Here is a 27,436-nt window from a genome sequence, read left to right on the forward strand (position 1 = left end):
CTGACTAGGAGCACATGTCCCTTAATGTTGATGATGTGGCTGTTACTGACGAGAAGCACATGTCCCTTAAAGTTGATGATGTGGCTGTTACTGACGAGAAGCACATGTCCCTTAAAGTTGATGATGTGGCTGTTACTGACTAGGTGCACATGTCCCTTAATGTTGATGATGTGGCTGTTACTGACGAGAAGCACATGTCCCTTAAAGTTGATGATGTGGCTGTTACTGACGAGAAGCACATGTCCCTTAAAGTTGATGATGTGGCTGTTACTGACGAGAAGCACATGTCCCTTAAAGTTGATGATGTGGCTGTTACTGACTAGGAGCACATGTCCCTTAAAGTTGATGATGTGGCTGTTACTGACAAGGAGCACATGTCCCTTAATGTTGATGATGTGGCTGTTACTGACTAGAAGCACATGTCCCTTAAAGTTGATGATGTGGCTGTTACTGACTAGGAGCACATGTCCCTTAAAGTTGATGATGTGGCTGTTACTGACTAGGAGCACATGTCCCTTAAAGTTGATGATGTGGCTGTTACTGACAAGGAGCCCATGTCCCTTAAAGTTGATGATGTGGCTGTTTCTGACTAGGAGCACATGTCCCTTAAAGTTGATGATGTGGCTGTTACTGACTAGGAGCACATGTCCCTTAATGTTGATGATGTGGCTGTTACTGACTAGAAGCACATGTCCCTTAAAGTTGATGATGTGGCTGTTACTGACGAGAAGCACATGTCCCTTAAAGTTGATGATGTGGTTGTTACTGACTAGGAGCACATGTCCCTTAAAGTTGATGATGTGGCTGTTACTGACAAGGAGCACATGTCCCTTAAAATTGATGATGTGGCTGTTACTGACTAGGATCACATGTCCCTTAAAGTTGATGATGTGGCTGTTACTGACTAGGAGCACATGTCCCTTAAAGTTGATGATGTGGCTGTTACTGACGAGAAGCACATGTCCCTTAAAGTTGATGATGTGGCTGTTACTGACGAGAAGCACATGTCCCTTAAAGTTGATGATGTGGCTGTTACTGACTAGGAGCACATGTCTCTTAAAGTTGATGATGTGGCTGTTACTGACTAGGAGCCCATGTCCCTTAAAGTTGATGATGTGGCTGTTACTGACTAGGAGCCCATGTCCCTTAAAGTTGATGATGTGGCTGTTACTGACTAGGAGCACATGGCTGAGCTCTTTAATCACACCTTCATTAAGTCAGGATTCCTATTTGACTCAGCCATGCCTCCTTGCCCGTCCAACATTTCCTCATCTCCCAACCCTTCTAATGTGGCTATCCCCGATGCTTCTCCCTCTTTTTCCCCTGCCCTGCTACAAAGTTTCACCCTGCAGGCAGTCACTGAGTCCGAGGTGCTAAAGGAGCTCCTTAAACTTGACATCTTACAACAGAGTAGAAAAAGACAGGTGTGTGTCATTTTAGTCAAAACATTTTCTGTCAAAACTACCTCTAAAATGTGTTATCTATCCCTCCTTGTTCTTTCTGTCAGTACGTGTCGAACTTCCTCTTGACACCAATGCATGACTAAGTGGAAAAATAGGTTTAGGAAAAGTCAGAGTTCACCCCTAAATGCATATCACTTACATTGCTTTTTTTTATGACCACATCTTTATTCCATTGTCGATTGTGAGGTACACCATGAGAAAGAAATGACATTTTAAGAAAATATAAAATGCTGTTTTTAATATATCACATTCAAAACAGAGAAGAGATCTACTGTAATTGTACTGTACTTAATACAATCATATTGAAATTGATCTACAGTTTTGTAGATATCTGCACTTTGATTGAATAAAATAAAATAATTTTAAAGAGCTGTGAGTCATTTTTTTTCTTCAAAGGGGCAATCTGGAATTGGTACATACAATCTGGAATTGGTACATACAATCTGGAATTGGTACATACAATCTGGAATTGGTACATACATTTTTGGACTTTAATCTTAATATATAGTCACTGATTATTGAAGAATAAACGTGTACATTCCTCATGAGCTTAGTTTGACTGTCTTATCCCCATCAGAACCCCAAATACAAGCTTGTTTTACTAAAAAAAATATGTAAACAACATAATTGTAAACAAACACGGTATAGCTTGAAACTATAATTTTGATCTCATGGATGGTCGGTCCTCGCATCCATAGCTTCATCTATGAATTTGAGAGTGGTTACATTTCTCCAGCCCATCCCTCAGCTGTTTACCAAAGAAGAGTTGGGGTGCACGACTGCTTTGTTGTTGTTTGAATCTCAGATTGCCTCTTTAAATGACATTGTATGAATGTATCCAGAATGATTAAAGCACAATCGACTGTTAGCTGAACCCATGATTTTATAATGGAGCGTTAATTCATACATGACACAGATGCCTCACCCTCCACTGCCCCTCCATGGTTCAGTGAAATATGGGGGAAGATGTTTATTTTATAGCCTGGTGTAACTGAGCCTTCATAGAAGAGAATACAAATCAACTGTTGGCCGTCATAGCTAATGAGCCCTGTCCTGATAGCTACAATAGCTCTATAATAATAGACTATTCAGCTGTCAACAGGTCAGTGGGCTGTCTCCGGCCTACATCAAAGTAAAAAACAACTAGCCTAAGCCTGCATAGTGCACACTTTAAAGGTCCCTCTAACATCTTTGGTAGAGAAAATGTTTGGATCCATGGTGGTAGTGTCCATGGCATCTCTTTAGTCTTCATATCCTTATATGGAAGGTGCTGTGGAAGAAAAGTCAACATGTTAGAATTTGTTCTAAATGAGTTATGCTGCATTCAAGACAACTCAGAATTGGGAAACCTCCGACTTCACCGTGTTCAAGACAACTTAGAACTGGGAAACCTCCAACTTCAGTGCGTTCAAGACAACACCCAACTGCAAATTTTTTTTTGAACAGTCATCCAACTCAGAATTACAAGTCGGAAACTCTGACATCATCCTAGAGCTCTGACTTCCCGACCTAAAGATCACTGATGTCATGATTTTCCCAGTCCGAGATTATTTTTTTCCTGAGTTCCCAGTTGTTTCGCTAAATTAAAGTTAAGAACTGCCCAGGAAAAAACCGCTTGGCCATTGGTTAGGTGACAACTACTGCAGACCTGAGGAAGTCTGGAGCACGGACGATCATGTGCTGGAAGTCCTCCAGTGAGAGACGTCCATCGTTGTCCAGGTCGGCCTCGTCGATCACCTTCTCACATACCATCCTGACCTCGTCCTCCGTTAGCTCATTCCGCGTCAGCTTGTTCAGCGTCTTCTCCAGGTCAGACTTACACAGGAAGTCATCATTGTTGAAGTCTGAGAGGATTGGAGGAGGAACAGAAACAGTAGTAGGATGTCATTATTCAAATGATCAGTTAAAGATTAAAGTTCACATTCCCCTCTTTTAGTTTACAGCTTACTTTGGTCCCTGGTAGCAGTGTACTAAAGGGAAAGGGGGATACCAACTGAAATGTGTCTTCTGCATTTAACCCAACCCCTCTGAATCAGAGAGGTACAGGGGGCTGCCTTAAATCAACATCCATGTCTTCAGCGCCTGTGGAACAGTGGGTTAACTGCCTTGCTCAGGGGCAGAATAACAGATTTTTTACCTTGTCAGCTCAGGGATTTGATTCAGCAACCTTTGGTTACTGACCCAACGCTCTGAACACTAGGCTAGGGTGCTTTTCGGGAAGCATAGACTTCCCTTTTTGTCCTGTAACTAAACATTTCCAAACAGAGCCTTCCTTTGCGTTTTATTGACCCATGACCGCGGGCGGTCATGTCACTGCATAGCTGCCTGCGGTGAAACGTCATCTGTCATCGCCAGTTAATTAGGGTGACTCTAGCAACACAGACCGTGCAAGGCCTTTTTTTTGTACAGGCCTGCCCTGTCCATACAGCGTGTTTGGGCCCCTCTATAATGCCCTTATCAATCATTCACAGAGATGGGGCAAAATGAGTGGCTAATAAGTCTGGCTGCACTGCATCTGATTGGCTGACTTACTGCAAATCTTTCATCGAATCAGATGGCATATTTATCACAAAACTATTTGATGTTGCCAATTATTTGAATGATTACTTCATTGGCGAACTTCACAGGAAATGTCAACAACGAACAGTGAGCCATCGTATTCATGCATTAAAAAAAACAAATAATGAAGGAAAAGCATTGCAAGTTAGAATTTTGCATAGTTAGTGTGGGAGAGGTGGAAAAATTATTGTTATCAATCCATAATGACAAACCTCCTGGCATTGAGAACTTAGATGGAAAGCTACTGAGGATGGTATCTGACTCTATAGCCACTCCTACTGAGGAAGGTAGCTGACTCTATAAGCCACTCCTATCTGTCATATCTTTAACTTCTTGCTCCTACTTGAGATGTCTGCGTCTCAAGTAGGCACCTGGAAATGCAAATGCGCTACGCTAAATGCTAAATGTACTCGTTAAAACTCAAACGTTCATTAAAATATACATGTAGGGTATTGAATTTAAAGCTACACTCGTTGTGAATCTAGCCAACAAGTCAGATTTTTAAAATGCTTTTCGGCGAAAGCATGAGAAGCTATTATCTGATAGCATGCAACACCCCAAAATGCCTGAAGGCGACGTAAACAAAAGAATTAGCGTAGCCGGCGCTACACAAAAACGCAGAAATAAAATATAAAACATTCATTACCTTTGATGATATTCTTTGTTGGCACTCCTATATGTCCCATAAACATCACAAATTGGTCTTTTTCCCGATTAAATCCGTCCATGAATGCCCAAAATATCCATTTGTATGGCCTGTCTGCATCACGAAAAAAGCTCTCTTCCAACACGCAACGTCATGTTTAAAAATTATATAAGTTGCCTATATTCTTTGACAAAAAACTTCAACCTACTTTTATAACCCAACTTTAGGTATTTGTAAACGTTAATAAGCGATCAAATTGATCACTGGGCGATCTGTATTCAATAGCAGCTACAAAAGAAAACAGTGTCCATTTTTCAATCTTCCAAAATCGATTGAGGTAGGCTGGATGGAATCAAGGATCTATTCGTAATGTCTCAATGGATTTTTGTCAATGAAAATTACGTTTTTGGCGACATCGTGTGGAAGCTGTGGGAATTGCATTCGTCTCCATATTAAATTTGGTTTCCTTTAAATAATCCATGAAAGGGGCGCATGGATACTTTTTTCAGATTTCAGTGAACAGTTTTTCTTGCGCTTTTCGATGAAACACACGCTCTGTTATAGTCACAGCCGTGATTTAACCAGTTTTAGAAACTTCAGAGTGTTTTCTATCCACACATACTAATCATATGCATATACTATATTCCTGACATGAGTAGCAGGACGCTGAAAAGTTGCGCGATTTTTAACAGAATGTTCGAAAAAGGAGGGGGTAGGATAAAGAGGTTTTAATCTGAGTCTAGAGGAAAGTCTTTGTCCTCAGGTCTGGAGCGAAGCCAAAGTCATTCCGCTACCCAAGAGTGGTAAAGCAGCCTTTACTGGTTCTGACAGCAGACCTATCAGCTTGCTGCCAGCTCTTAGCAAACTGTTAGAAAAAATTGTGTTTGACCAAATACAATGCTATTTCTCTGTAAACAAATTAACAACAGACTTTAAGCATGCTTATAGAGAAGGGTACTCAACATGCACTGCACTGACACAAATGACTGATGATTGGTTGAAATAAATTGATAATAAAAGGATTGTGGGAACTGTGCTGTTAGATTTCAGTGCAGCCTTTGATATTATTGACCATAACCTGTTGTTGAAAGAAATGTACGTGTTTTGGCTTTTCAGGCTCTGCCATATCGTGGATTCAGAGCTATCTATCTAATAGAACTCAAAGGGTTTTCTTTAAATGGATGCTTCTCTAATGTCAAACATGTAAAGTGTGGTGTACCGCAGGGCAGCTCTCTAGGCCCTCTACTCTTTTCTATGTTTACCAATGACCTGACATTAAACAAAGCATGTGTGTCCATGTATACTGATGATTCAACCATATACACATCAGCAACCATAGCTAATGAAATCCCTGAAACCCTTAACAAAGAGTTGCAGTCTGTTTTTGGAATGGGTGGCCAGTAATAAACTGGTCCTGAACATCTCTAAAACTAAAAGCATTGTATTTGGTACAAATCATTCCCTAAGTTCTAGATCTCAGCAGAATCTGGTAATGAATGGTGTGGCTGTTGAACAAGTTGAGGAGACTAAATGGCGTTACCTTAGATTGTAAACTGTCATGGTCAAAACATATAGATTCAATGGTTGTAAAGATGGGGAGAGGTCTGTCCGTAATACAGAGATGCTCTTCTTTTTTGACACCACACTCCAGAAATTCTGCAGGCTCTAGTTTTGTCTGATCTTGATTATTGTCCAGTCGTGTGGTCCAGTGCTGCAAGGAAAGACCTAGTTAAGCTGCAGTTGGCCCAGAACAGAGTGGGGCATCTTGCTCTTCATTGTAATCAGAGGGCTGATATAAATACTATGCAGCCAGTCTCTCTTGGCTAAGAGTTGAGGAGAGACTGACTGCACCACTTATTCTTTCTATTTAGAAACATTCATGTGTTGAAAATCCCAAATTGTGTTGCATAGTCAACTTAGACACAGCTCTGACCAGTGGCGTGCCGTGGGCCTGGGGCCTGGGCCTTCAGTGAGGTCCTACACAGAATTAATCCACCTCTTATTACCATCATTATGATGCCATGGCTCTAGACACTATACATTTAGACAGAAACGCAGTATAACCAGGCATTGCGTCACCTTGAAATTGACATTTTTATTCAGAGAATTGTAGGGGAAGAGTGCAATACCTTTTCATTGTGCAGCTCCCGTTGCCCTGCGCGCTTGTTCGTTGAGCTGTAGATCCACTCGGGTGTCCCCAAAAGTTTTCAAAGGCACCATTGCTTGTAAGTGCCCAGCCGTACTTTGGTGTCTCGTTGCTGCCTTGGTTAGACAACTCAGGTTTGCAAAGCCAGTGTGGCTCCAAACACCAAATCGATCACTTGCAAATAATAGGCATTCCCAGCAGTACAGTTTGCAGTGCTTCTCGGAGCCTGTGAGCTATTGATAGCGCTCGTAGTTGGAACTTTGGAAGTGGCGAACAAACCCCTTTCCCGCCTGTGACAGGCTTTGTAGTGTCGGCGTCGGGCGACCTCTCCTGACAATGTCTAACTTTTCTTGAAAAGTTTGTCTTGAGAAAGGCGTTATAATTATATCCTCGACCAAATCGATATCTTCTCCTCCTTCCGCCATTGTGGGTTGAAAAAACAGCTTAGTAGTACGCAAATTAATTAGTTTATCAAATTCAGTTTCCTAGTTCTGAGGTTCTGCATAGACCTGCCCATATAGGACCTGCCTCTCAATATTGGTAATCCAATACGCCTGCTAGCTGTGTAACACTGGAGCCAGCCAGCAGGCGTACAATGGCCAACTCTAAAGCTGATTGGTTGACACTAAATTTTCATTTCCATTCACTTTAAGCTGCAAGCGCCCGCACTGTTGATTCTGAAGGCCTGAGGGCAGATTTTAGACCCCTGGCAACACATGATGGCTGAATATGATTGGATAAAAGATCTAACATAAAGACCAGCCCTCCAAATATCAACCTGGGGCTGGAAGCAGTGCAACCAAGAGGAAGGCTATGAAATGAAGAGTATAACTCTTACTCTGGGGAATAATTTAATACATATTTGTGGGAAAATATATTTAAAAAACAATTATATTCTGATGATGTTTAGGCCAGCAGAGAAGGCCTTGCTGGCCCTGACGGCCCACCACTGGCTCTGACATACAGACTTATCCCACCAGACATGCCAGCAGGGATCTTTTCACGGTCCCTAAATCCAGAACAAATTCAAGATAGCGTACAGTATTACATAGCGCCATTTTGTATCGAACTTCGTTCCATCTCATATTGCTCAAATAAACAGCAAACCTGGTTTTTAAAAAACAGATGAAGAAACACCTCACGGCACAACGCCTCTCCCCTATTGGACCTAGATATTCTGTGTGTATGTACTAATATGTAGCTATTTATGTAGTTCTGTCCTTGAGCTGTTCTTGTCTATTTAATGTTCTGTATTATATCATGTTTCCTGTTCTGCGTTGGACCCCAGGAAGAGTAGCTGCTGCTTTTGCAACAGCTAATGGGGATCCTAATAAAATACCAAATACCAAACATCAAGGTGCTGATTATGTTAAAATTATATTATTTCTTGCTGGGCAGATTGTTTCACATAACCAAAACTGTTTTGAGAGCAAACCAGAAGTATTTCTGACCTGCTGATGGTAGATGTTATTAAAGGCACACACATCTCACACACTGACCGTAGATTTTAAATGCATAGTAGGCCTTCAGATCTCGTGGAGCCATCTCACTCAGCACGGAGAACATATCCAGGAAGTCATCCAGGGTCATGTTTCCTTCTCCGTCCTCCGAGAAAACCTCAGCGATCCTCTGGCGGAACGGGTTGTCCTGAGGAGAGACACATTGACTGCGTTAGCACGCTGAGCTAAAGCTTTGACGTTCGCTTTGGGGGAGCTAACACAATCACAGGGAATATGCCAGAAGGGACAGGATGGGAAATACAAGAGTACTGCGTCGATATCAGTTGTTTCTGCTGTTGTCGTTGTGAGGAAATGTGTGTTTCTGTAAAGAAGCTCATAGTGGACCCAGTCGTACTCAGTGCCCTGTAGGTCGCCCTGGCCTTCTTGTGGTTTATTAGAGTCAGATAACATATAGCCAACCGTTCAGAGACTACTGTCAATTAGTTGTATATTAATAATGGATGGACACATTCCAAATTGTACCCTATGCCCTAGATAGCGTTTAGGGTCAAAACAGGTGCAGTAGAAAGGGAACAAGTTGTCATTTGGGACTTATCCACTAATATGTGTGTGCAAACACGGGACAGAGGGTATACCTTCAGTTCTGGCATGCTGCCAATGAGCTCGTATGGTAGCCTCACATCTGGCTGGTCTGTGTAGTCGAGAGGAACGAGCTGTGGTGCCAAGTCTCGATAACGGTCGAATAGTCTAGGAGGGGGGAAAGAAAGTTGAACCTGAAGTATATCAGATGTGCAGACTGGATAATATCCACTTTCTATATAAAATCAAATAATAAGAGATTTCAAAGAATAGCAGGTCAATTTGTGAAGTGAACAAATATAAATGTACTGTTAAATTCTAGTAAACAACTGTGTTGAAACTGCAGTAAATACAGTATATTCAACCTAAGCAATGTGTACAGCAGAAGCGTTGGTCTCAGGCTTTTGTTTTGACATGTGAGCTCAGATAACAATACAGTATGTATGTCCCAGTATCTCTGGTCTACTGTTACATGTGTGTGTGTACAGAATAACTTTCATCCTAGTGAAAGGTTTCACGATGCAGAACTGAACAAAATCCAAGCAGCTACATTTGCAAGTGGTTAAGAACTTATCAGTGGTTAAGTGTCATATTCTGCCTAGGCTTAGTTAGTTATACTGAATACTTAACTAGTTCTAAACATCATGTAGGAGCTTCCTCTCACCTTAGAATTTCCTTCCTTGTGAAGAATGTGCAGTCCTGCAAATGCAACATTTTTTTAAATGTATTTTATTTAATCTGTATTGAAGTAGGCAAGAAGACATTCTTATTAACAATGATGGCCTACCCCGGCCGAACCCTACCCCGGCCGAACCCTAACCCGGCCGAACCCTAACCCAGACGACACTGGGCCAATTGCGCGCCGCCCCTACGGGACTCCCAATCACAGCCGGTTGTGATACAGCCTGGAATCGAACCAGGGTCTGTAGTGATGCCTCTAGCACTGAGATGTAGTGCCTTAGACCGCTGCGCCACTCGGGAGTCCCAAAACGCTATTAAAAAAAATAATGATTCACAGCTGCAACAATTCAAGAGGTTCCTTTTTCCTTTTAAGAAAGTGACTTGTGGCTCAGATTAAACATTGTGCTGTGGTTGTCTCACTAGCGTTGGTTTGTTAGACCTGAATTAGACCATAACATCACATTAAGCACTTAACCGTTTCTCTGTTTGCTGTGTCTGTTTTCTTAGTAAATAGAGCTGCAAAGGAAGTGTGCCAAGACCTGTGTTTTGTATCAATGCACTCCATTCACTAATTACAGTACCCCATCCACTAATTACAGTACCCCCATTCACTAATTACAGACCTAATTACAGTGTTCACTGTATCACTAATTACAGTACCCCAATCACAAATAACTCCATTCACTAATTACAGTACCCCATCCACTAATTACAGTACCCCCATTCACTAATTACAGTACCCCGATTCACTAATTACAGTACCCCCCAATTCACTAATTACAGTACCCCATTCACTAATTACAGTACCCCCATTCACTAATTACAGTACCCCCTTCCACTAATTACAGTATCCCAATCACAAATTACAATACCCCCATTCACTAATTACAGTACCCCAATCACAAATTACAATAACCCTATTCACTAATTACAGTACCCCCAATCACAAATTACAATACCACTAAGTACAGTACCCACATGAAAGCAACACCAAGCTAGACGGGTGAAGCAATTTGTCTCAATCAATAAGCTATCTGAAGAAAGTTAGTCATCACCACACTGAGGGGGTTAAATAAATACACACACACACACGCACACACACACACACACACACACACACACAAACACAAACACGCACGCACACACACACACACACACACACACACACACACACACAACACACACACACACACACACACACACACACACACACACACACACACACACACACACACACACACACACACACACACACACACACACACACACACACACACACACACACACCGACCTGATACGCATCAAGCTGCTGCGCCGTGAAAATCGTCTGCTTATTCCCCATTTCTCAGCCCACCACCCTGGTGCCTCTGTGCCATGGCACGTATCAGTATGAAGGCAGGCCTGTGGTGTGGTGTGGTGTGGTGGGACTGTGGATATGTCAGATATGAAATGGCTGCATGGGGGACAAAGGGAGGCCAGGTTGCCAGGTTAGATCGGGTGTCTCCTGCCACCGAGCCCTTTGGTTCTCTTTATAATGGCAGCATTTCATCATTCCCCCCCCCCCCCCCCCACCACCACCGCCACCACCACCACCACCACCACCATCTGAATGGCAGCCGCTTTGACAGCAGAGAATAAGGGCTGTCTTCCAGCATGCCTTCAGCGTTGTATCAGCCTTTAGTGCTGCTCTGTGGCTGACTGATGCCTCACACTGCTCTCAGGTTACACTGTATGTGTCCCAAATGGACCCCTATTCCCTATATATTGGACTACACTTGACCGGAGCCCCTGGTTAAAAGTAGGGGCTGTGGTCAAAAGTAGTACACCATACAGGGAAATAGGGTGCCATTGTCTTTTACAACTGGGGCTTGGGAGTGGGCATGCAATACTTTTTTGAGGGATTATGAGGAATGTATGTTTTATTTATGTATAACTCTGAGAATTTTATATCTACATGTTTACTGGCTATATTGACATCGTTTTTTTCCAATGTTAATTGAAACATGATTATTGACACAACCAATATGTTGAGAAATTATATCCATCTCAGCACACCGTGGGTGAACTCTTGGATAAGGCCAGTGTTCTGGTATTTAGGGTCACTGCACATGCCCTCTCTTCTTGGCAGTGGCGCATTGATGAGAATACCACCTGTTAGGGCCTGCATTCAACTCCCGGCACAATAGGTTGTATCCAACTTAACTATTGAGGAGTAGAATCAAAAATTTATTTGAATTGGCATTAAAGAACACTGCATCGTTTAAAAGGTTTAAGTAGGCCCTATATTGTCACAGAAATAATGAGAGCCCAATATACACTCACCGGACTGTTTATTAGGTATACCCATTTAGTACAGGGTTCATGAACCTTGTTTCCCTGGCTACATATGTTAATGTGGGCTATTATCAGAGGTAGACATGACAGTGGTATGTATTTGTATAGTGCAGGGTGAGCTGCACACAGTGGTCTTCCTACTAAGGCACAGTATAGCTCAGGTTCATGGGCGCATGATTGCTGACAATAGCTGTTGGACTGACAGAGGCATTCAGGGGAGATAGACGAGCATAAATTAGATTACTTACATTATGACTTTCAACGCCCCTTGGGACAATGTACATTTGCAGCAACACTACAACAATTCAGTAACACAATGATAGGGAGCATGGCTCGGGTCCCTAATAAGTCATTGTCTCAACGCGGCCTTGAAATATGAGGACAAAGTCCAGGCAACAAGATCATTTGGATGGATTCCGTCATTCCTGTAGACTAGAGCATCCTCTGTTTCCAAAATGTGTCAAAGTTATCTATACAAATTATGCCAACAGAGCTACAGTAGTCTTTTAGCCAGATGTGTAAAGCCAGTAAGTAGCCTGTTGCCCATTAATGATATAGGGCTTGAAATAATCGGACGATTTTGGAGTCTTTCAGAGTTAGAATCAGTTCTTTCAAATCCAGTTTCAGCAGTTTCGAGTTAGCCCTCCTAATGTCGTTTGACCCCACATGTACTAAGACAGCACAGTAGAAAGCAACCCTCCTCCTCCAGCCCACCCAGCCCTACAGGGGTTCACGGGGGTGACATGGTGCCCGTTGTGGGCTCCTCAGTAGGGTGAATGCCCTAGGTCTAGTGGTCTTCTCTATAGGCTTTGGTCTGGTCTGGTCCTGAGAGAGTTGAAGACCTCTGAAGGACTTCTTTGACTGCCTGAACGAAGCCATCATGTGCCAGGTTACTTACCATCATCGGGTAAGTAAACAAAACATTAATAGTGGTCTGGACCATCTTGCTATGTATATATATATATTTTAAATAATAACAATAACAATAATAACTATATAAATAATTTTAGAACGCAATTGCTAACGAAGGCATTTGATAACATTCTGCCTGTGTATATTCTGGGTGGCCCTAAAGCTGCGTTCATGCTCTCTTAGAGGTTTCCCTGTGGGATTGTTTCTTTCTTTCCAATGTGCAGTGGTGCACGTAAATACAACACAACTCTGCTTTGTCTCCGTCCATCAGGGACGCCCCAGTGAGGATCCTGTCCTTGATAGCAGGGAAGATCTTGGAGAGGTGGGTGGATGTCAGCTGCACACTCTGTGTGTGATAACAGGCCAGCTGGTTCACAGTCTGGTTACACCGCCTCTACTTTACCTCACCATGACACACGGGAACCCTCTACTTGTTAGTAGGCCTGCTGCAAGCACTACTCACAGCCCTGGGAACCTCATCTAGGTGAGGCTACTCATAAGAAATACTGTACACACTGGATATTTGGTTTGACTTCAGGAAGTGGTTTTAAGGGAAACGTTATTGTTTGTTACTATACCGAATAACATAAATGAAGGAACTCAGGGTCCTGATGAAGGTCTTATGATTGAAACTGTCATTCATCCAGGGGCCTCCCGGGTGGCGCATTGGTTAAGGGCGCTGTACTGCAGTGCCAGCTGTGCCACCAGAGACTCTGGGTTTGCGCCCAGGCTCTGTCGTAACTGGCCGCGACCGGGAGGTCCGTGGGGCGATGCACAATTGGCCTAGCATCGTCCAGGTTAGGGAGGGCTTGTCCGGTAAGGAAATCCTTGTGCACCAGCATCTCCTGTGGCGGGCCGCGCTAACCAAGGTTGCCAGGTGCACAGTGTTTCCTCCGACACATTGGTGCGGCTGGCTTCCGGGTTGGATGGTGCTGTGTTAAGAAGCAGTGCGGCTTGGTTGGGTTGTGTATCGGAGGGCGCATGACCTTCGTCTCTCCCGAGCCCGTACGGGAGTTGTAGAGATGAGACAAGATAGTAGCTACTAAAACAATTGGATACCACGAAATTGGGGAGAAAAAATAAACTGTCATTCATCCATACACACTCACCCACTCATTCACCCATTCATTGATCCATCCAGCCACACATTCCTCCATCCACCTACTTATCCATCCATTCACCCACCCATTCATTCATCCATTCATCTATCCTATTCAAATGTACTTATTTTCTTCCGAATCATTCCCTCAGCTCTGCCACACTGCCCAACACCTTCCCTTGTCTGGAAGAGACCAATGGCGTGGACAAGAGGGTTTACCTTCCCGTGAGCTCCACCATCAACATGGACAGGACAGCGCTCTACGAGGCTGTGGCAGCCATCTTCATCGCCCAGGTTAACCACATGGACCTCACCATCGGGTAGATAGTCACCATTGGCTAGATAGTCACCATCGGGTAGATAGTCACCATTGGGTAGATAGTCACCATCGGGTAGATAGTCACCATCGGGTAGATAGTCACCATTGGGTAGATAGTCACCATCGGGTAGATAGTCACCATCGGGTAGATAGTCACCATTGGGTAGATAGTCACCATTGGGTAGATAGTCACCATCGGGTAGATAGTCACCATCGGGTAGATAGTCACCATTGGGTAGATAGTCACCATTGGGTAGATAGTCACCATCGGGTAGATAGTCACCATTGGGTAGATAGTCACCATTGGGTACACTCCCCATAGGGACAATCCTTTGAATAACCCTTTTTGGATTCAGGTAAAAAGTATTTTGGGTCTCAAAAGGGTTCTACCTATAACCAAAAAGAGTTCTACCTGGAACCAAAAAGAGTTCTACCTGGAACCAAAAAGAGTTCTACCTGGAACCAAAAAGGGTTCTACCTGGAACCAAAAAGGGTTCTACCTGGAACCAAAAATAGTTCTACCTGGAACCAAAAAGAGTTCTACCTGGAACCAAAAAGGGTTCTACCTGGAACCAAAAAGGGTTCTCCTATGGGACAGTCGAAGAACCCTTTTGGAACCCTGTTTCCTGTCACCAGTACAATATTCTACTTTATATTTACTTGTCCTGTTTTCTGTCACAAGTATTATATTAGTGTGTTTTTTTATCATGTCATTGGTTATAAAATTGCAGTTTGTTGAATGTTGTTCAGATGTTTTGTGTGTTTTCAAGTTATTTTTAAGAGTAATATCAAATATGTTTTACGTTATATGTTTTTGTTGTTGCATTTTTAAGTGAACTCATTATCGAAATCATTATAATGAACTTAATTATCACTGAGACTCTTTGTATAAAATAACAAATTAACACTATCACTTCTTATCGTTATCTACAAAACAATTTTAATGCAACAGTGACAGTGAAAAACATAATATATAATACAATTGATTATATGACAAAAACAAGGATGTATGACAAAAAAATATATATTAGCTAAGAATACTGTCTGATTGTTTAGTTTAGACAGTAAAAAACGTTCACAGTATAAGTAACCCTACAACTGACTATGTTTCGTGTGGGTTGTGTCAAACTTACCTAAATCACAATACTCAAAATATAAAAACATGGAAATATTTTTTGAAGGCAAAGAATCCTTTGTCATTGCAATGTCCTCTTTCTTTCTCAGAAGAAAGAAACCTTCCATGAATGAGTCTCAAGTATATTAGTGATTGTACAGCCTTGTGTTGTTAAAGTAGCTTTCCAAGACATTACCAGAGACAACCCAATAAAAACTGTTATGTACATCTCATTATTGTCAATTTAATTTAGTCTTGTGTTGTTAAAAGTGCCATTCGCTTCAAGGTCCTTCTTCTGCTGAATGCCGCTCCTTATCATAAGACACACAGATATTTATACAGTTGTCCTAGCAGTGAGGCTGATGAGGCCTAGACTCCTCCCCGTCTGACTGGCTAGACTCCTCCCCGTCTGACAGGCTAGACTCCTCCCCGTCTGACAAGCTAGAATCCTCCTTGTCTGACTGGCTAGACTCCTCCCCGTCTGACAGGCTAGACTCCTCCCCGTCTGACAAGCTAGAATCCTCCTTGTCTGACTGGCTAGACTCCTCCCCGTCTGACAGGCTAGACTTCTCCCCGTCTGACAAGCTAGACTCCTCCTTGTCTGACTGGCTAGACTCCTCCCTGTCTGACAGGCTAGACTCCTCCCTGTCTGATAGGCTAGACTCCTAACTGTCTGATTTGCTAGACTCCTAACTGTCTGATTTGCTAGACTCCTAACTGTCTGATTTGCTAGACTCCTAACTGTCTGATTTGCTAGACTCCTTCCCCTCTACATGATTACACACACAGCAGAAGGCCTCAACTGAGGTAAGGTACCCTCGCTCCAGCGTCTCTTGACCTGGAAGTCTTTGTGACACTCAGCGCTGTACCCCACCGCCTCCACTTTCTTCCTCTTATGGATACGGTGCAGCAGGATCCTATAGGCCCCCGTCACAGGGCTCCTCAAGTCATGGCAGGCATTGTTCACCAGGTGGCTCTCTGTTATCCCCAGGTCCGCCAGAGCTGCCTTGACATCCAGCTCATCTGTACCCAGGACCCTGGAGGGCTCCACCAGGTGGGCTGGGGTCGGGTGGGAGAAGGGGTACGCCTGGGGGTAATCAATGCCCTTCAGCCAGGTGTAGGTCATGATATGAGCAACGGAGAGACGGTCGGCGGGCACGGGCCTCAGGATGTCCTGGATGACCTGGTGGCAGGGGTCGGGCACGTAGGCTGGGATGGTGAAGGAGCCCTGAAGGATGCAGACCTTCAGCCGGCTGAGGTTGGCAGCGTTGAAGGGTAACATGGCTGTAGTCATGAAGTAGAGTAGTACACCCAGGGCCCAGACGTCAGCGGACTGGCCCACGTAGCCTTTGTCCTTGAAGAGCTCCGGGGCGACGTAGGGCGTGGAGCCGCAGAAGCTGGTGAGGACGTCATCGGGGCGCGAGGAGGTGCTGAAGCCGAAGTCGCCTACCTTGACGCAGTATGTGGTGGTGTAGAAAACGTTCTCTGCCTTCAGGTCCCGGTGGACTATGTTGTTATCATGCTGGAAGACGACAAGAAGAAGATACTTTAAACGTAAAGCCAGATTTGTACACAGAGACTGAGTGAGGCACGTTAGGGCCCTAAGGATACATGGATGTATCACACAACACTTATTTAAAATGGGGTCCTCCGTGTGCCATTGTTGTTTGGACAGACTTACAGCGCTATGCCACTGTAGTAGGCGAGAGTCAATGCAAGACTATATTGTTGCTAACTCACCATGTGTTTGACTGCAGCCAGAATTTGGGAAAAGATGAGTTTGCTTTCAAGGTTTGAGAGTCTACCCCTGGTGGTAATGCGTGAGAACAGATCTCCTCCACTGGCGTACTCCATCACTAGGTACAGCCGCTTAAACGTCTCCACCACCTCGTACAGACGCACTATGTTGGGGTGGGACAGCCTCTCCATGCACCCGATCTCTGAGGCAAACAGCACGTGGGACCTCTTGTCCAGTTTGACTTTATCCAGGATCTTAACTGCCACTCTCTCTGGGTGTTGGAATCCAAAATGGAGGAAAAGAGAGAAAGGGACAGGACAGGGAGAGAGTTAGAGACATGCTATCACGTTTAGAATTCACTAAGCTATCCTCTCTCTTTATCTCTCTTCAGCTTGTCTTGCTATGGCTATTGTCCTCAATACTTTACTCAATACATAAGCTTGTGACTGAGTCTGAGACACGTGCAAGTGGCTGAAGACAATCCACAGGGATTAGTGAAAGTTAAATGAGATTCTAGCCATCTGCTTTTTCTCACATGTTGGATTAGCCTAGTTTGTTCTCCACCAGACTTAGTGTGGCAACACAGGCAAGGCAACACTAGCAATACCGGCAAAGCAACACAGGCAACGCAACACTGGCAAGGCAACACTGGCAACGTTGGCAAGGCAACACAGGCAACGCAACACTGGCAAGGAAACACTGGCAACATTGGCAAGGCAACACTGGCAAGGTAGCTGGCAAGTTGCAGGTCTACCAGCTAGAGAGTCTGATAGAGTCCACATGAAAAAAGTGCTCTTGAGATCGAGACTGTGAAGATAAAACAGGCTAGTGATGTAATCTAGCCATATTAACACGTCTTGTCCCCTCAGGGAAGTACATACTCTGGGGGGGTCCATGAATTCAAACCTTATCCCAGTCATGTTGATAATTAAATATATCATCACTTGACATTATATATAGATGGGTAATTTTCCAAGGAAACTACAAGAGGTACTTACTTGTGTGATATGTATCATTGTTTTATTTATGTTTTATTTAACAAGTGAGCGCTGTATCGGTGGCAGGGATGTAAAGTAGTTAAGTACAAATACTTTAAAGTACTATATAAGTATGTTTTTGCCGTATCTGTACTTTACTTTACTATCTATATTTTTGACAACTTTTACTTCATTTCATTCCTGAAGAAAATAATGTACTTTTTACTCCATACATTTCCCTGACACCCAAAAGTACATGTTACATGTTGAATGCTTAGCAGGAAAAGAACATGGTCTAATTCACACACTTTTATCATGAGAACATCCCCGGTCATCCCTACTGCCTCTGATCTGGCAGAATCACTAAACACACATGCTTCATTTGTAAATGATGTGTTGGAACCCCTGGCTATCCGTAAAATAAAATACAAAAAAACAAGGAAATTAGGCTGTCTGGTTTGCTTCACTTTGACTCAAGTATGACAATTTGGTACTTTTTCTACCACCGATAGATGGCTCCATGTTCCAGGCCTGTGTCTCACCTTTAGTTAGGTCATGAAAGCCCAGTTTCACCTGGGAGAAGTTTCCACAGCCGATCTCCCCTCTCAGCTCGTAGAAGGCCACCCTCCTTCCGAACGTCAGGTCATTCATCACCCTCTCCGTGTGGGCCAGGTCATAGACAGCTTTATCGAACACACTCTGCTTCTCCGGCTTCACCTCTTCAACGTCCTCCACCGCATCCCCACGAAACCTCAGCTGGTTCTCATTGTTCTCCTTGACCTTCTCCTCCTTCCCTCCCTCTTTCGGGTCTCCACATCGCTGAGCTATCGTCTGCTGAGCTTTGTTCCCTGCACCAGATAAACACAGGAAGAGGAAGAGAACATAAACGACACTACGTAGACCTCACAGTATTTCAAAACAACTGAAACACCTCCAAACCTCTGACACCAATGGCTTGTCGTGGTTCATCACATTTCCAACGTTATCGATGGTAAAGTGTCCATTGGGTAGCTTGTGTGTTTAGTGAGTCCGCCAGATTGGATGCAGTAGGGATGACCAGTGATGTTCTCATGGGGATGTTCTCATGATAAGTGTGTGAATTACACCATTTGCCTGTCCTGCTAAGCATTCAAAATGTAACAAGTACTTTTGGGTGTCACAGAAAATGTATGGAGTAAAATGTATATTATTTTCTTTAGGAATGTAGTGAAGTAAAAGTTAAAGTTGTCGAAAATATAAATAGTAAAGTACAGATACCCCAAAATATGAGTTAGCCACTTGGAGAGTGATAGTCTATTAGCAACCTGTGATAATCAGAAAAATGGAACCTTTATTGAACTAGGCAAGTCAGTTAAGAACAAATTCTTATTTACAATGACAGCCTAAGAATATAAATATGACATTACATCACCCTCTACAACCTCTGCGATTATTATTTGACCCAGCTGGTCATCTATGAACATTTGAACATCTTGAAGAACAATCTGGCCTTCATGGCCATGTACTCTTATAATCTCCACCCGGCACAGCCAGAAGAGGACAGGCCACCCCTCAGAGCCTGGTTCTTCTCAAGGTTTCTAATCTCCACCCGACACAGCCAGAAGAGGACAGGTCACCCCTCAGAGCCTGGTTCTTCTCTAGGTTTCTAATCTCCACCTGGCACAGCCAGAAGAGGACAGGTCACCCCTCAGAGCCTGGTTCTTCTCTATGTTTCTAATCTCCACCCGGCACAGCCAGAAGAGGACAGGTCACCCCTCAGAGCCTGGTTCTTCTCTAGGTTTCTAATCTCCACCCGGCACAGCCAGAAGAGGACTGGCCACCCCTCAGAGCCTGGTTCTTCTCTAGGTTTCTAATCTACACCTGGCACAGCCAGAAGAGGACAGGTCACCCCTCAGAGCCTGGTTCCTCTCTAGGTTTCAAATCTCCACCTGGCACAGCCAGAAGAGGACAGGTCACCCCTCAGAGCCTGGTTCCTCTCTAGGTTTCTAATCTCCACCTGGCACAGCCAGAAGAGGACAGGTCACCCCTCAGAGCCTGGTTCCTCTCTAGGTTTCTAATCTCCACCTGGCACAGCCAGAAGAGGATTGACCTCCCCTCAGAGCCTGGTTCCTCTCTAGGTTTCTAATCTCCACCTGGCACAGCCAGAAGAGGACTGACCTCCCCTCAGAGCCTGGTTCCTCTCTAGGTTTCTTCCTAGGTTCCTGCCTTTCTAGGGAGTTTATCCTAGCCACCGCGCTTCCACATCTGCATTGCTTTGCTGTTTAGGATTTTAGGCTGGGTTTCTGTACAAGCACTTTGTGACATCTGCTGACGTAAAAAAGGGCTTTATAAATACATTTGATTGATTGCAATAAGAATGAATAAACAAAAGCCACTATTACTCACAAAGGACCTTCTCTTTAGCCTCTGTCTTGTTGCTCCTCACAGCTTTGAAACAAAGGACCTTCTCTTTAGCCTCTGTCTTGTTGCTCCTCACGGCTTTGACACTTCTCCTCTGCTTCTGAAACATGGCTGATGGTCAGGGTGGGCTGACAGTGTTCCTGGTAGTCCTTGGATAGTTCTCCAAGCTCTCAAAGAATGTAGTAATTGTCCTAGTAGTTGGGCTCAGTCAGTGCTGGTGTTTGAGGACTCGAGAAATCCACTTAACAAACAGGTAGAATGCAACAGGAACATGGATTCATCAAAAACGTGTGTATTGCTGCGGCTAAACTGACACAAAATGAAGAAAACAAGTATCTCTGATGTTTGGGATAGATCTACTGTCCTTTGTGGAATGTTGTGACAAATCACAACCTCTCCTACAGAGCACCTAGTTTCTCTCTTTCTCTCTCTCTACCTGTTCCTCTCTCTTTCTCTCCTTCCCTCTCTCTGTGTGTCTGTCCTGTTAGAACTGTCAGTGAGATGTTGCCACTCTGCAATGTCAATACCCATAATCCCCTCTGTGTCTGGCTCCTCCCACACAGACAGAACATTCTACACAGGCTATTCAAACCACAAGACTGGGACCCGTCTTATGACTGTCTGTCTGACCCAACCATGACCCGGTCACAGACCAAACAGACAGACATGTGACATTATATAAGAGTTCAATTGAAAGCATCACAGTGGTCGGGAGAGATTGGGTTCTGGGAAATGTCAATTACAAATGATCTCACACTCCTGGTAAGGGAAATAAACCTTCATCAAATGAAGGACCAAAAGATGGGAGTCTGCGTGGTGACAAACTGTTATACCACATACACATGACAAATCACTAATTGACCTAAACATAACAACCTAACTCTTATTTCACCCCACATATCAAAGGGGTATACAGGAAATGGACCTAAAGCCACAGTCTTCCATTACAACATCTTATAAGGTCAGGGGTCACTGAGGGAGATGACATAGACGAATCATGACCCAGATATACAGGGCCTTCGGAAGGTATTCAGACACATTGACTTTTTCCACATTTTGTTACAATATAGCGGCAGGGTAGCCTAGTGGTTAGAGTGTTGGACTAGTAACAGGAAGGTTGCAAGTTCAAACCCCTGAGCTGACATGGTACAAATCTGTCGTTCTGCCCCTGAACAGGCACTTAACCCACTGTTCCTAGGCCGTCATTGAAAATAAGAATTGATTCTTAACTGACTTGCCTAGTTAAATAAAGGTCAAAAATAGCCTTATTCTAAAATGGATATAAAATACATCCTCTGTAATCTACACACAATACCCCATAATGACAAAGTAAAAACAGGTTTTTAGACATTTTTGCAAATTTATAACAAATAAAAAAACAGAAGTACCTATTCACACCGTTTGCTATGAGACTCGAAATTGAGCTCAGGTGCATCCATTGATCATCCTTGATATGTTTCTACAACTTGATTGGAGTCCACCTGTGGTAAATTCAATTGATTGGACATGATTTGGGAAGACACACACCTGTCTATATAAGGTCCCACAGTTGACAGTGCATGTCAGATCAAAAACCAAGCCATGATGTCGATGAAATTGTCCGTAGAGCTCTGAGACAGGATTGTGTCGAGGCACAGATTTGGGGAAGGGTACCAAAATATTTCTTCAATACGAAGATCCCCCAAGAACACAGCACAGTGGCCTCCATCATTCTTAAATGGAAGTAGTTTGGAACCACCAAGACTCTTCCTAGAGCTGGCCGGCCGGCCAAACTGAGCAATTGGTGTAAAGAGCCTTGGTCAGGGAGGTGACCAAGAGCCCGATGGTCACTGACAGAGATCTAGAGTTCCTCTGTGGAGATGGGAGAACCTTCCAGAAGGACAACCATCTCTGCAGCACTTCACCAATCAGGCCTCTATGGTAGAGTGGCCAGACGGAAGCCACTCCTCAGTAAAAGGCACATGACAGCCCGCTTGGAGTTTGCCAAAAGGCACCTAAAGACTCTCAGACCATGAGAAACAAGATTCTCTGGTCTGATGAAACCAAGATTGGACGTTTTGGCCTGAATGCCAAATGTCATAACTGGAAAAAACCTGCACCATCTCTACGGTGATGCATGGTGGTGGCAGCATCATGCTGTGGGGATGTTTTTCAGCGGCAGGGACTGTAAGACTAGTCAGCATTGAGGCAAAGATGAACGGAGCAAAGTACAGAGAATTCCTTGATGAAAACCTGCTCCAGAGCACTCAGGACCTCAGACTGGGGCAAAGGTTCACCTTCCAACAGGACAATGACCCTAATCACACAGCCAAGACAACACAGGAGTGGCTTTGGGACAAGTCTCTGAATGTCCTTGAGTGGCCAAGTCAGAGCCTGGACTTGAATCCAATCGAGCACCTTTTGAAGAGACCTGAAAATGGATGTGCAGCAATGCTCCCCATCCAACCTGACAGAACTTTAGAGGATTTGCAGATGAGAATGGGAGAATCTCCCCAAATACAGGTGTGCCAAACTTGTAGCATCATACCCAAGAAGACTTATGGCTATAATTGCTGCCGAAGGTGCTTTAACAAAGTCCTGAGTAAAAGGACATATGTAAATGTGATATTTCCAGATTTTAAAAAATATATACATTTGTTATTTATTTTCGAAAAACCTGTTTCTGCTTTGTCATTATGGTGTATTGTGTGTAAATTGATGAGGGGGAGAGAAAAAAAACGATTGAATCAATTTTAGGTAAATGTCTGTAACCTAACAAAATGTGGAAAAAGTCAAGGGGTCTGAATACTTTCCAAATGGTATTGTATACAGTATGTCATAACTGAGGCAATGTGACAGGCAGGGCACAGACCTGTTCAGACTTGTTAGTCTACTCTCCACTGGTATACATGTGCGACCTCTACTACATCAGCCATACAGGCTGTATGAATCAGGTATGTACAGATGTAGGATCTTACTTTGAACCCATTCGCTACAGTTGGAAAATAATTATGATTCAACAGGACATTTTTTCATGTGAATTATAAGGAGTGACACTAATGCCCCATGTATACAGAATCATTGAATCATTGAACGCTGATCACCATCTATTGTTTGTACACTGTTGTCTACTGACTGTGTATGGATATACTGTACTCTCCACATAGCTCATCCTAATATACCTAATACATACAATGTTTTTCCCCCAATCGATATACTGTCTATACACACCACACGTTTATATTCTGGATTGTCACACTGCTCACTGTAATACGTGTATTTTTGGATAGTTATTTCTTGGTTTGTTTTTTGTTGAATTATTTCTGTGTCAGTATTGTATTTGGGAGACATTCTACTGCCCTGTTGGAGCTGGCAACATAAGCATTTTGCTGCACCTGCTACAACACCTGCAAATATCTGCGTACACAACCAATAAACTTTGATTTGATTAATGATTAACTTTGATTTGAAATTTCAAAGGGGAAATTACTAACTTCAGAAGCCTTTTTAAACCTCAAAAACACAATAAGTTTAAAATGTTCTGCATTGCAGGAAAGTTATCCTGCGACAGGGTGATCAAATTAAGATCCTACATTTGTATCTGTTATGATGACTGAGGCCTGTGACAGGGCCAGACCTTTCCAGAGGTGTTCTGCTAAATTATCCACACAGGTTTTGTGAATCATAGACATAACATCCAGAAGTGATGTGTGGGTGAAATCACTGGGGAAACCAAGCCTGTGTTGTGACAATTACGTCGTTTGCTCTATAACCTGTTAGTTCATATGCCTTGACACCATGAACCTGTATATAGGCCTGAAGGCAGAGGCCGATAAGAACACACAGCGGCAGAATAAATTCAACCACACCTTTGTTTTATCACAAAACCGGAGAGCAGCCTCTGTCCGGTGAAGTCCACAAATCATATTGGTTGTAACAAACAGTTACATGACCTACAGCATGGTCAAGCAAGTTAATGTCTCTGAAATATTCAGGAGCTGCCTCCACTATTCCAGCAACATTTCAACTTCAGCATTATCAAATCACCTGTGCTTAGTCTAATACAGTGACAACTAAAAGATCCCAAAAACAATTTGTCCAATCAACATAAACTAAATATGATGTGGTTGTTCACGGTTATGATTTCTCTCTCTCTCTCTCTGTGTGTGTGTGTGCGTGTGTGCGTGCGCGCAAGTAGAAAAAACATGTTGACTCACCCTACTGGTAGAGAAACACCAGTGCCATTCTCTCATGTTGACTCACCCTACTGGTAGAGAAACACCAGTGCCATCCTCTCATGTTGACTCACCCTACTGGTAGAGAAACACCAGTGCCATCCTCTCATGTTGACTCACCCTACTGGTAGAGAAACACCAGTGCCATCCTCTCATGTTGACTCACCCTACTGGTAGAGAAACACCAGTGCCATCCTCATGTTGACGAAACGATCTATAACATACAGTACACTTTAGTTTTGTCATGGGTTACCTGGCTAAAATGCTTGCTCGCTAGCCTAACTTCCTTTCATGGGCAACGATGACCCAGCTAGTTAACATTAGCCATCTAGCTACACATCATCTCAGGCCAGGGACACAAAGTATGAATTTAAGATTGGATCAGAATCGCCATTATAAGCATTGGGCAGTACGGAGAATTAGGTCAAACCCACAAGTTCAAATCCCTAGCTCAAAAAATTGTTAATTTAGCAAAGGGACAATTTTAGCTAGCTAGCTAGCCACCGGAGGACAACAACACAACAACAACACAACAATGTTTTTTCTGTCATGTGACTTTTTTCTCTTTATGTGATGTGATTGGTGTTAAGCCAAATCCAAGCTGGCTTCCCTTGACACTTTCTTTTGGTGCGGCAGGACCGAACTCGCTCAGTTTAGATCAACACTGATTGGCTATTATTTTCTACATTTTTTTGTCAAGGGAGGCCAAATGCTCACTGGGATGCTTTCTCCAGTGTAAGACATTCAGTCTCTTGTGAATTGAAGGAACAGGTCCACACTGGTCCACACTGGGCCACACTGGTCCACACTGAGCCACACTGGGCCATAATGGGGAAATGCCTTGAAGGCCAATGTGGAGCCAATGAGCAAAGGTGCATTGGCCTAATGTGGGCAACCAATATTTTAGCCTGCATTGGGCCCACATAATGCCAATGTGGACATGTTTGCTGGTCTAGCACTACTGACCCAGTTTGGCTAGCAGAGGTCAGTCACTGCATGTTGGTGAGCAACGCTTCTGAATTAGCTCTGAAATGTGACGTGTTAGGTCTCAAGTCCAGAGAGCTTATTCACCAGCCTTCAGCTGGCTCAGTAGTCACTCAGTAGTCACTCAGCCATCACTCAGTAGTCACTCAGTAGTCACTCAGTCATCACTCAGTAGACACTCAGTAGTCACTCAGTCATCACTCAGTAGACACTCAGTAGTCACTCAGTAGTCACTCAGTCATCACTCAGTAGTCTCTCAGTCATCACTCAGTAGTCACTCAGTCATCACTCAGTAGTCACTCAGTCATCACTAAATAGTCACTCGTAGTCACTCAGTCACTACTCGGTAGTCACTCAATAGTCACTCAGTAGTCACTCAGTCATCACTCTGTAGTTACTCAGTAGTCACTCAGTCATCACTCAGTAGTCCCTCAATAGTCACTCAGTCATCACTAGTCCCTCAATAGTCACTCAGTCATCACTCAGTCGTCATTAAGTTGTCACTCAGTGATCTCTCAGTAGTCACTCAGTAGCCACTCAGGCATCACTCAGTAGTCCCTCAATAGTCACTCATTCATCACTCAGTAGTCACTCAGTCATCACTCTGTAGTCACTCAGTCATCACTCTGTAGTCACTCTGTAGTCACTCAGTCATCACTCGGTAGTCACTCAGAGGACCACCATGTGGGTAGTGGACAAGTGCACACTTCAGGAAAAAGTGTAGAGTATTAAAAAGCATAGCCAGCAGGGGGGATCCCACCCTCCAAGAACCCAAACATTGACATCTATTTAGACAAAACATAGACCTCTAGTCTTCACTCAGCGGCCACTCAGTCGTCACATAAAGTAGATGAGCTTCATGGATTCGTACTGTGCACTGCAGAGGCTCAGTGATAATCCTGAATATCTCAACAGAGTTAATCCCAGGGCCAGTGGTATACTGAGCCATCCAACACGTGCAGTAGAGTTATAGAAAAGCAGGCACGCATTCAGGCCAGGCCAAATTCATCATCAGTGTAATCTCATTCTCGGACACAACACCCACTTGATGAATGACTAAGAGGCTTAATTAAATTGCGTTTAACAAGATGAAGACCATATGTGGGATTATTTTGAGGTAAGGAGATCTTAACTGTGAATTTCTACGATAATAAAAAATTAAAAAATTAAACTAACATGGAGTTTTTAACCAATGAAAATCGTTTATTTTGCCAAAATAAAGATGGGTATAAAGTGATCATTTAAATACCCTGCCCATCTGGGAACATGGAGGACTGGCCTGGGACAGAGTCAAACACCTGGGAGGACCCTGCCCATCTGGGGACATGGAGGACTGGCCTGGGACAGAGTCAAACCCCTGGGAGGACCCTGCCCATCTGGGAACATGGAGGACTGGCCTGGGACAGAGTCAAACCCCTGGGAGGACCCTGCCCATCTGGGAACATGGAGGACTGGCCTGGGACAGAGTCAAACCCCTGTGGGACCCTGCCCATCTGGGAACATGGAGGACTGGCCTGGGACAGAGTCAAACCCCTGGGAGGACCCTGCCCATCTGGGAACATGGAGGACTGGCCTGGGACAGAGTCAAACCCCTGTGGGACCCTGCCCATCTGGGAACATGGAGGACTGGCCTGGGACAGAGTCAAACCCCTGGGAGGACCTTGCCCATCTGGGAACATGGAGGACTGGCCTGGGACAGAGTCAACCCCTTGGGAGGACCCTGCCCATCTGGGGACATGGAGGACTGGCCTGGGACAGAGTCAAACCCCTGGGAGGACCCTGCCCATCTGGGAACATGGAGGACTGGCCAG

The 27,436-nt window shown here is 43.9% G+C and overlaps 2 protein-coding genes across 2 annotated transcripts; both read right to left on the minus strand.

Annotated features, from left to right (window-relative positions):
* Window positions 1-2,711: 2,711 nt before the first annotated feature.
* LOC139387326 (calcium and integrin binding family member 3) lies at window positions 2,712-10,876 on the minus strand. The gene is made up of 6 exons (XM_071133452.1): window positions 10,826-10,876; window positions 9,518-9,552; window positions 8,910-9,021; window positions 8,314-8,461; window positions 3,112-3,307; window positions 2,712-2,733 (listed from the first exon to the last, which is right to left on the minus strand). The coding sequence occupies exons 1-6, from the start codon at window positions 10,874-10,876 to the stop codon at window positions 2,712-2,714; spliced, it is 564 nt and encodes a 187-aa protein (XP_070989553.1).
* Window positions 10,877-15,233: 4,357 nt separating this feature from the next.
* On the minus strand, window positions 15,234-20,722 carry LOC139387019 (serine/threonine-protein kinase NIM1-like). The gene is made up of 4 exons (XM_071132969.1): window positions 20,464-20,722; window positions 18,570-18,875; window positions 17,053-17,321; window positions 15,234-16,834 (listed from the first exon to the last, which is right to left on the minus strand). Exons 1-4 carry the CDS (start codon window positions 20,534-20,536, stop codon window positions 16,082-16,084), a joined length of 1,401 nt encoding a protein of 466 aa, XP_070989070.1. The 5' UTR covers window positions 20,537-20,722; the 3' UTR covers window positions 15,234-16,081.
* Between the last annotated feature and the right edge of the window lie 6,714 nt (window positions 20,723-27,436).

The sequence above is a fragment of the Oncorhynchus clarkii genome, chromosome 28 (genome assembly GCF_045791955.1).
Source record: "Oncorhynchus clarkii lewisi isolate Uvic-CL-2024 chromosome 28, UVic_Ocla_1.0, whole genome shotgun sequence".
NCBI lineage: Eukaryota > Metazoa > Chordata > Actinopteri > Salmoniformes > Salmonidae > Oncorhynchus > Oncorhynchus clarkii.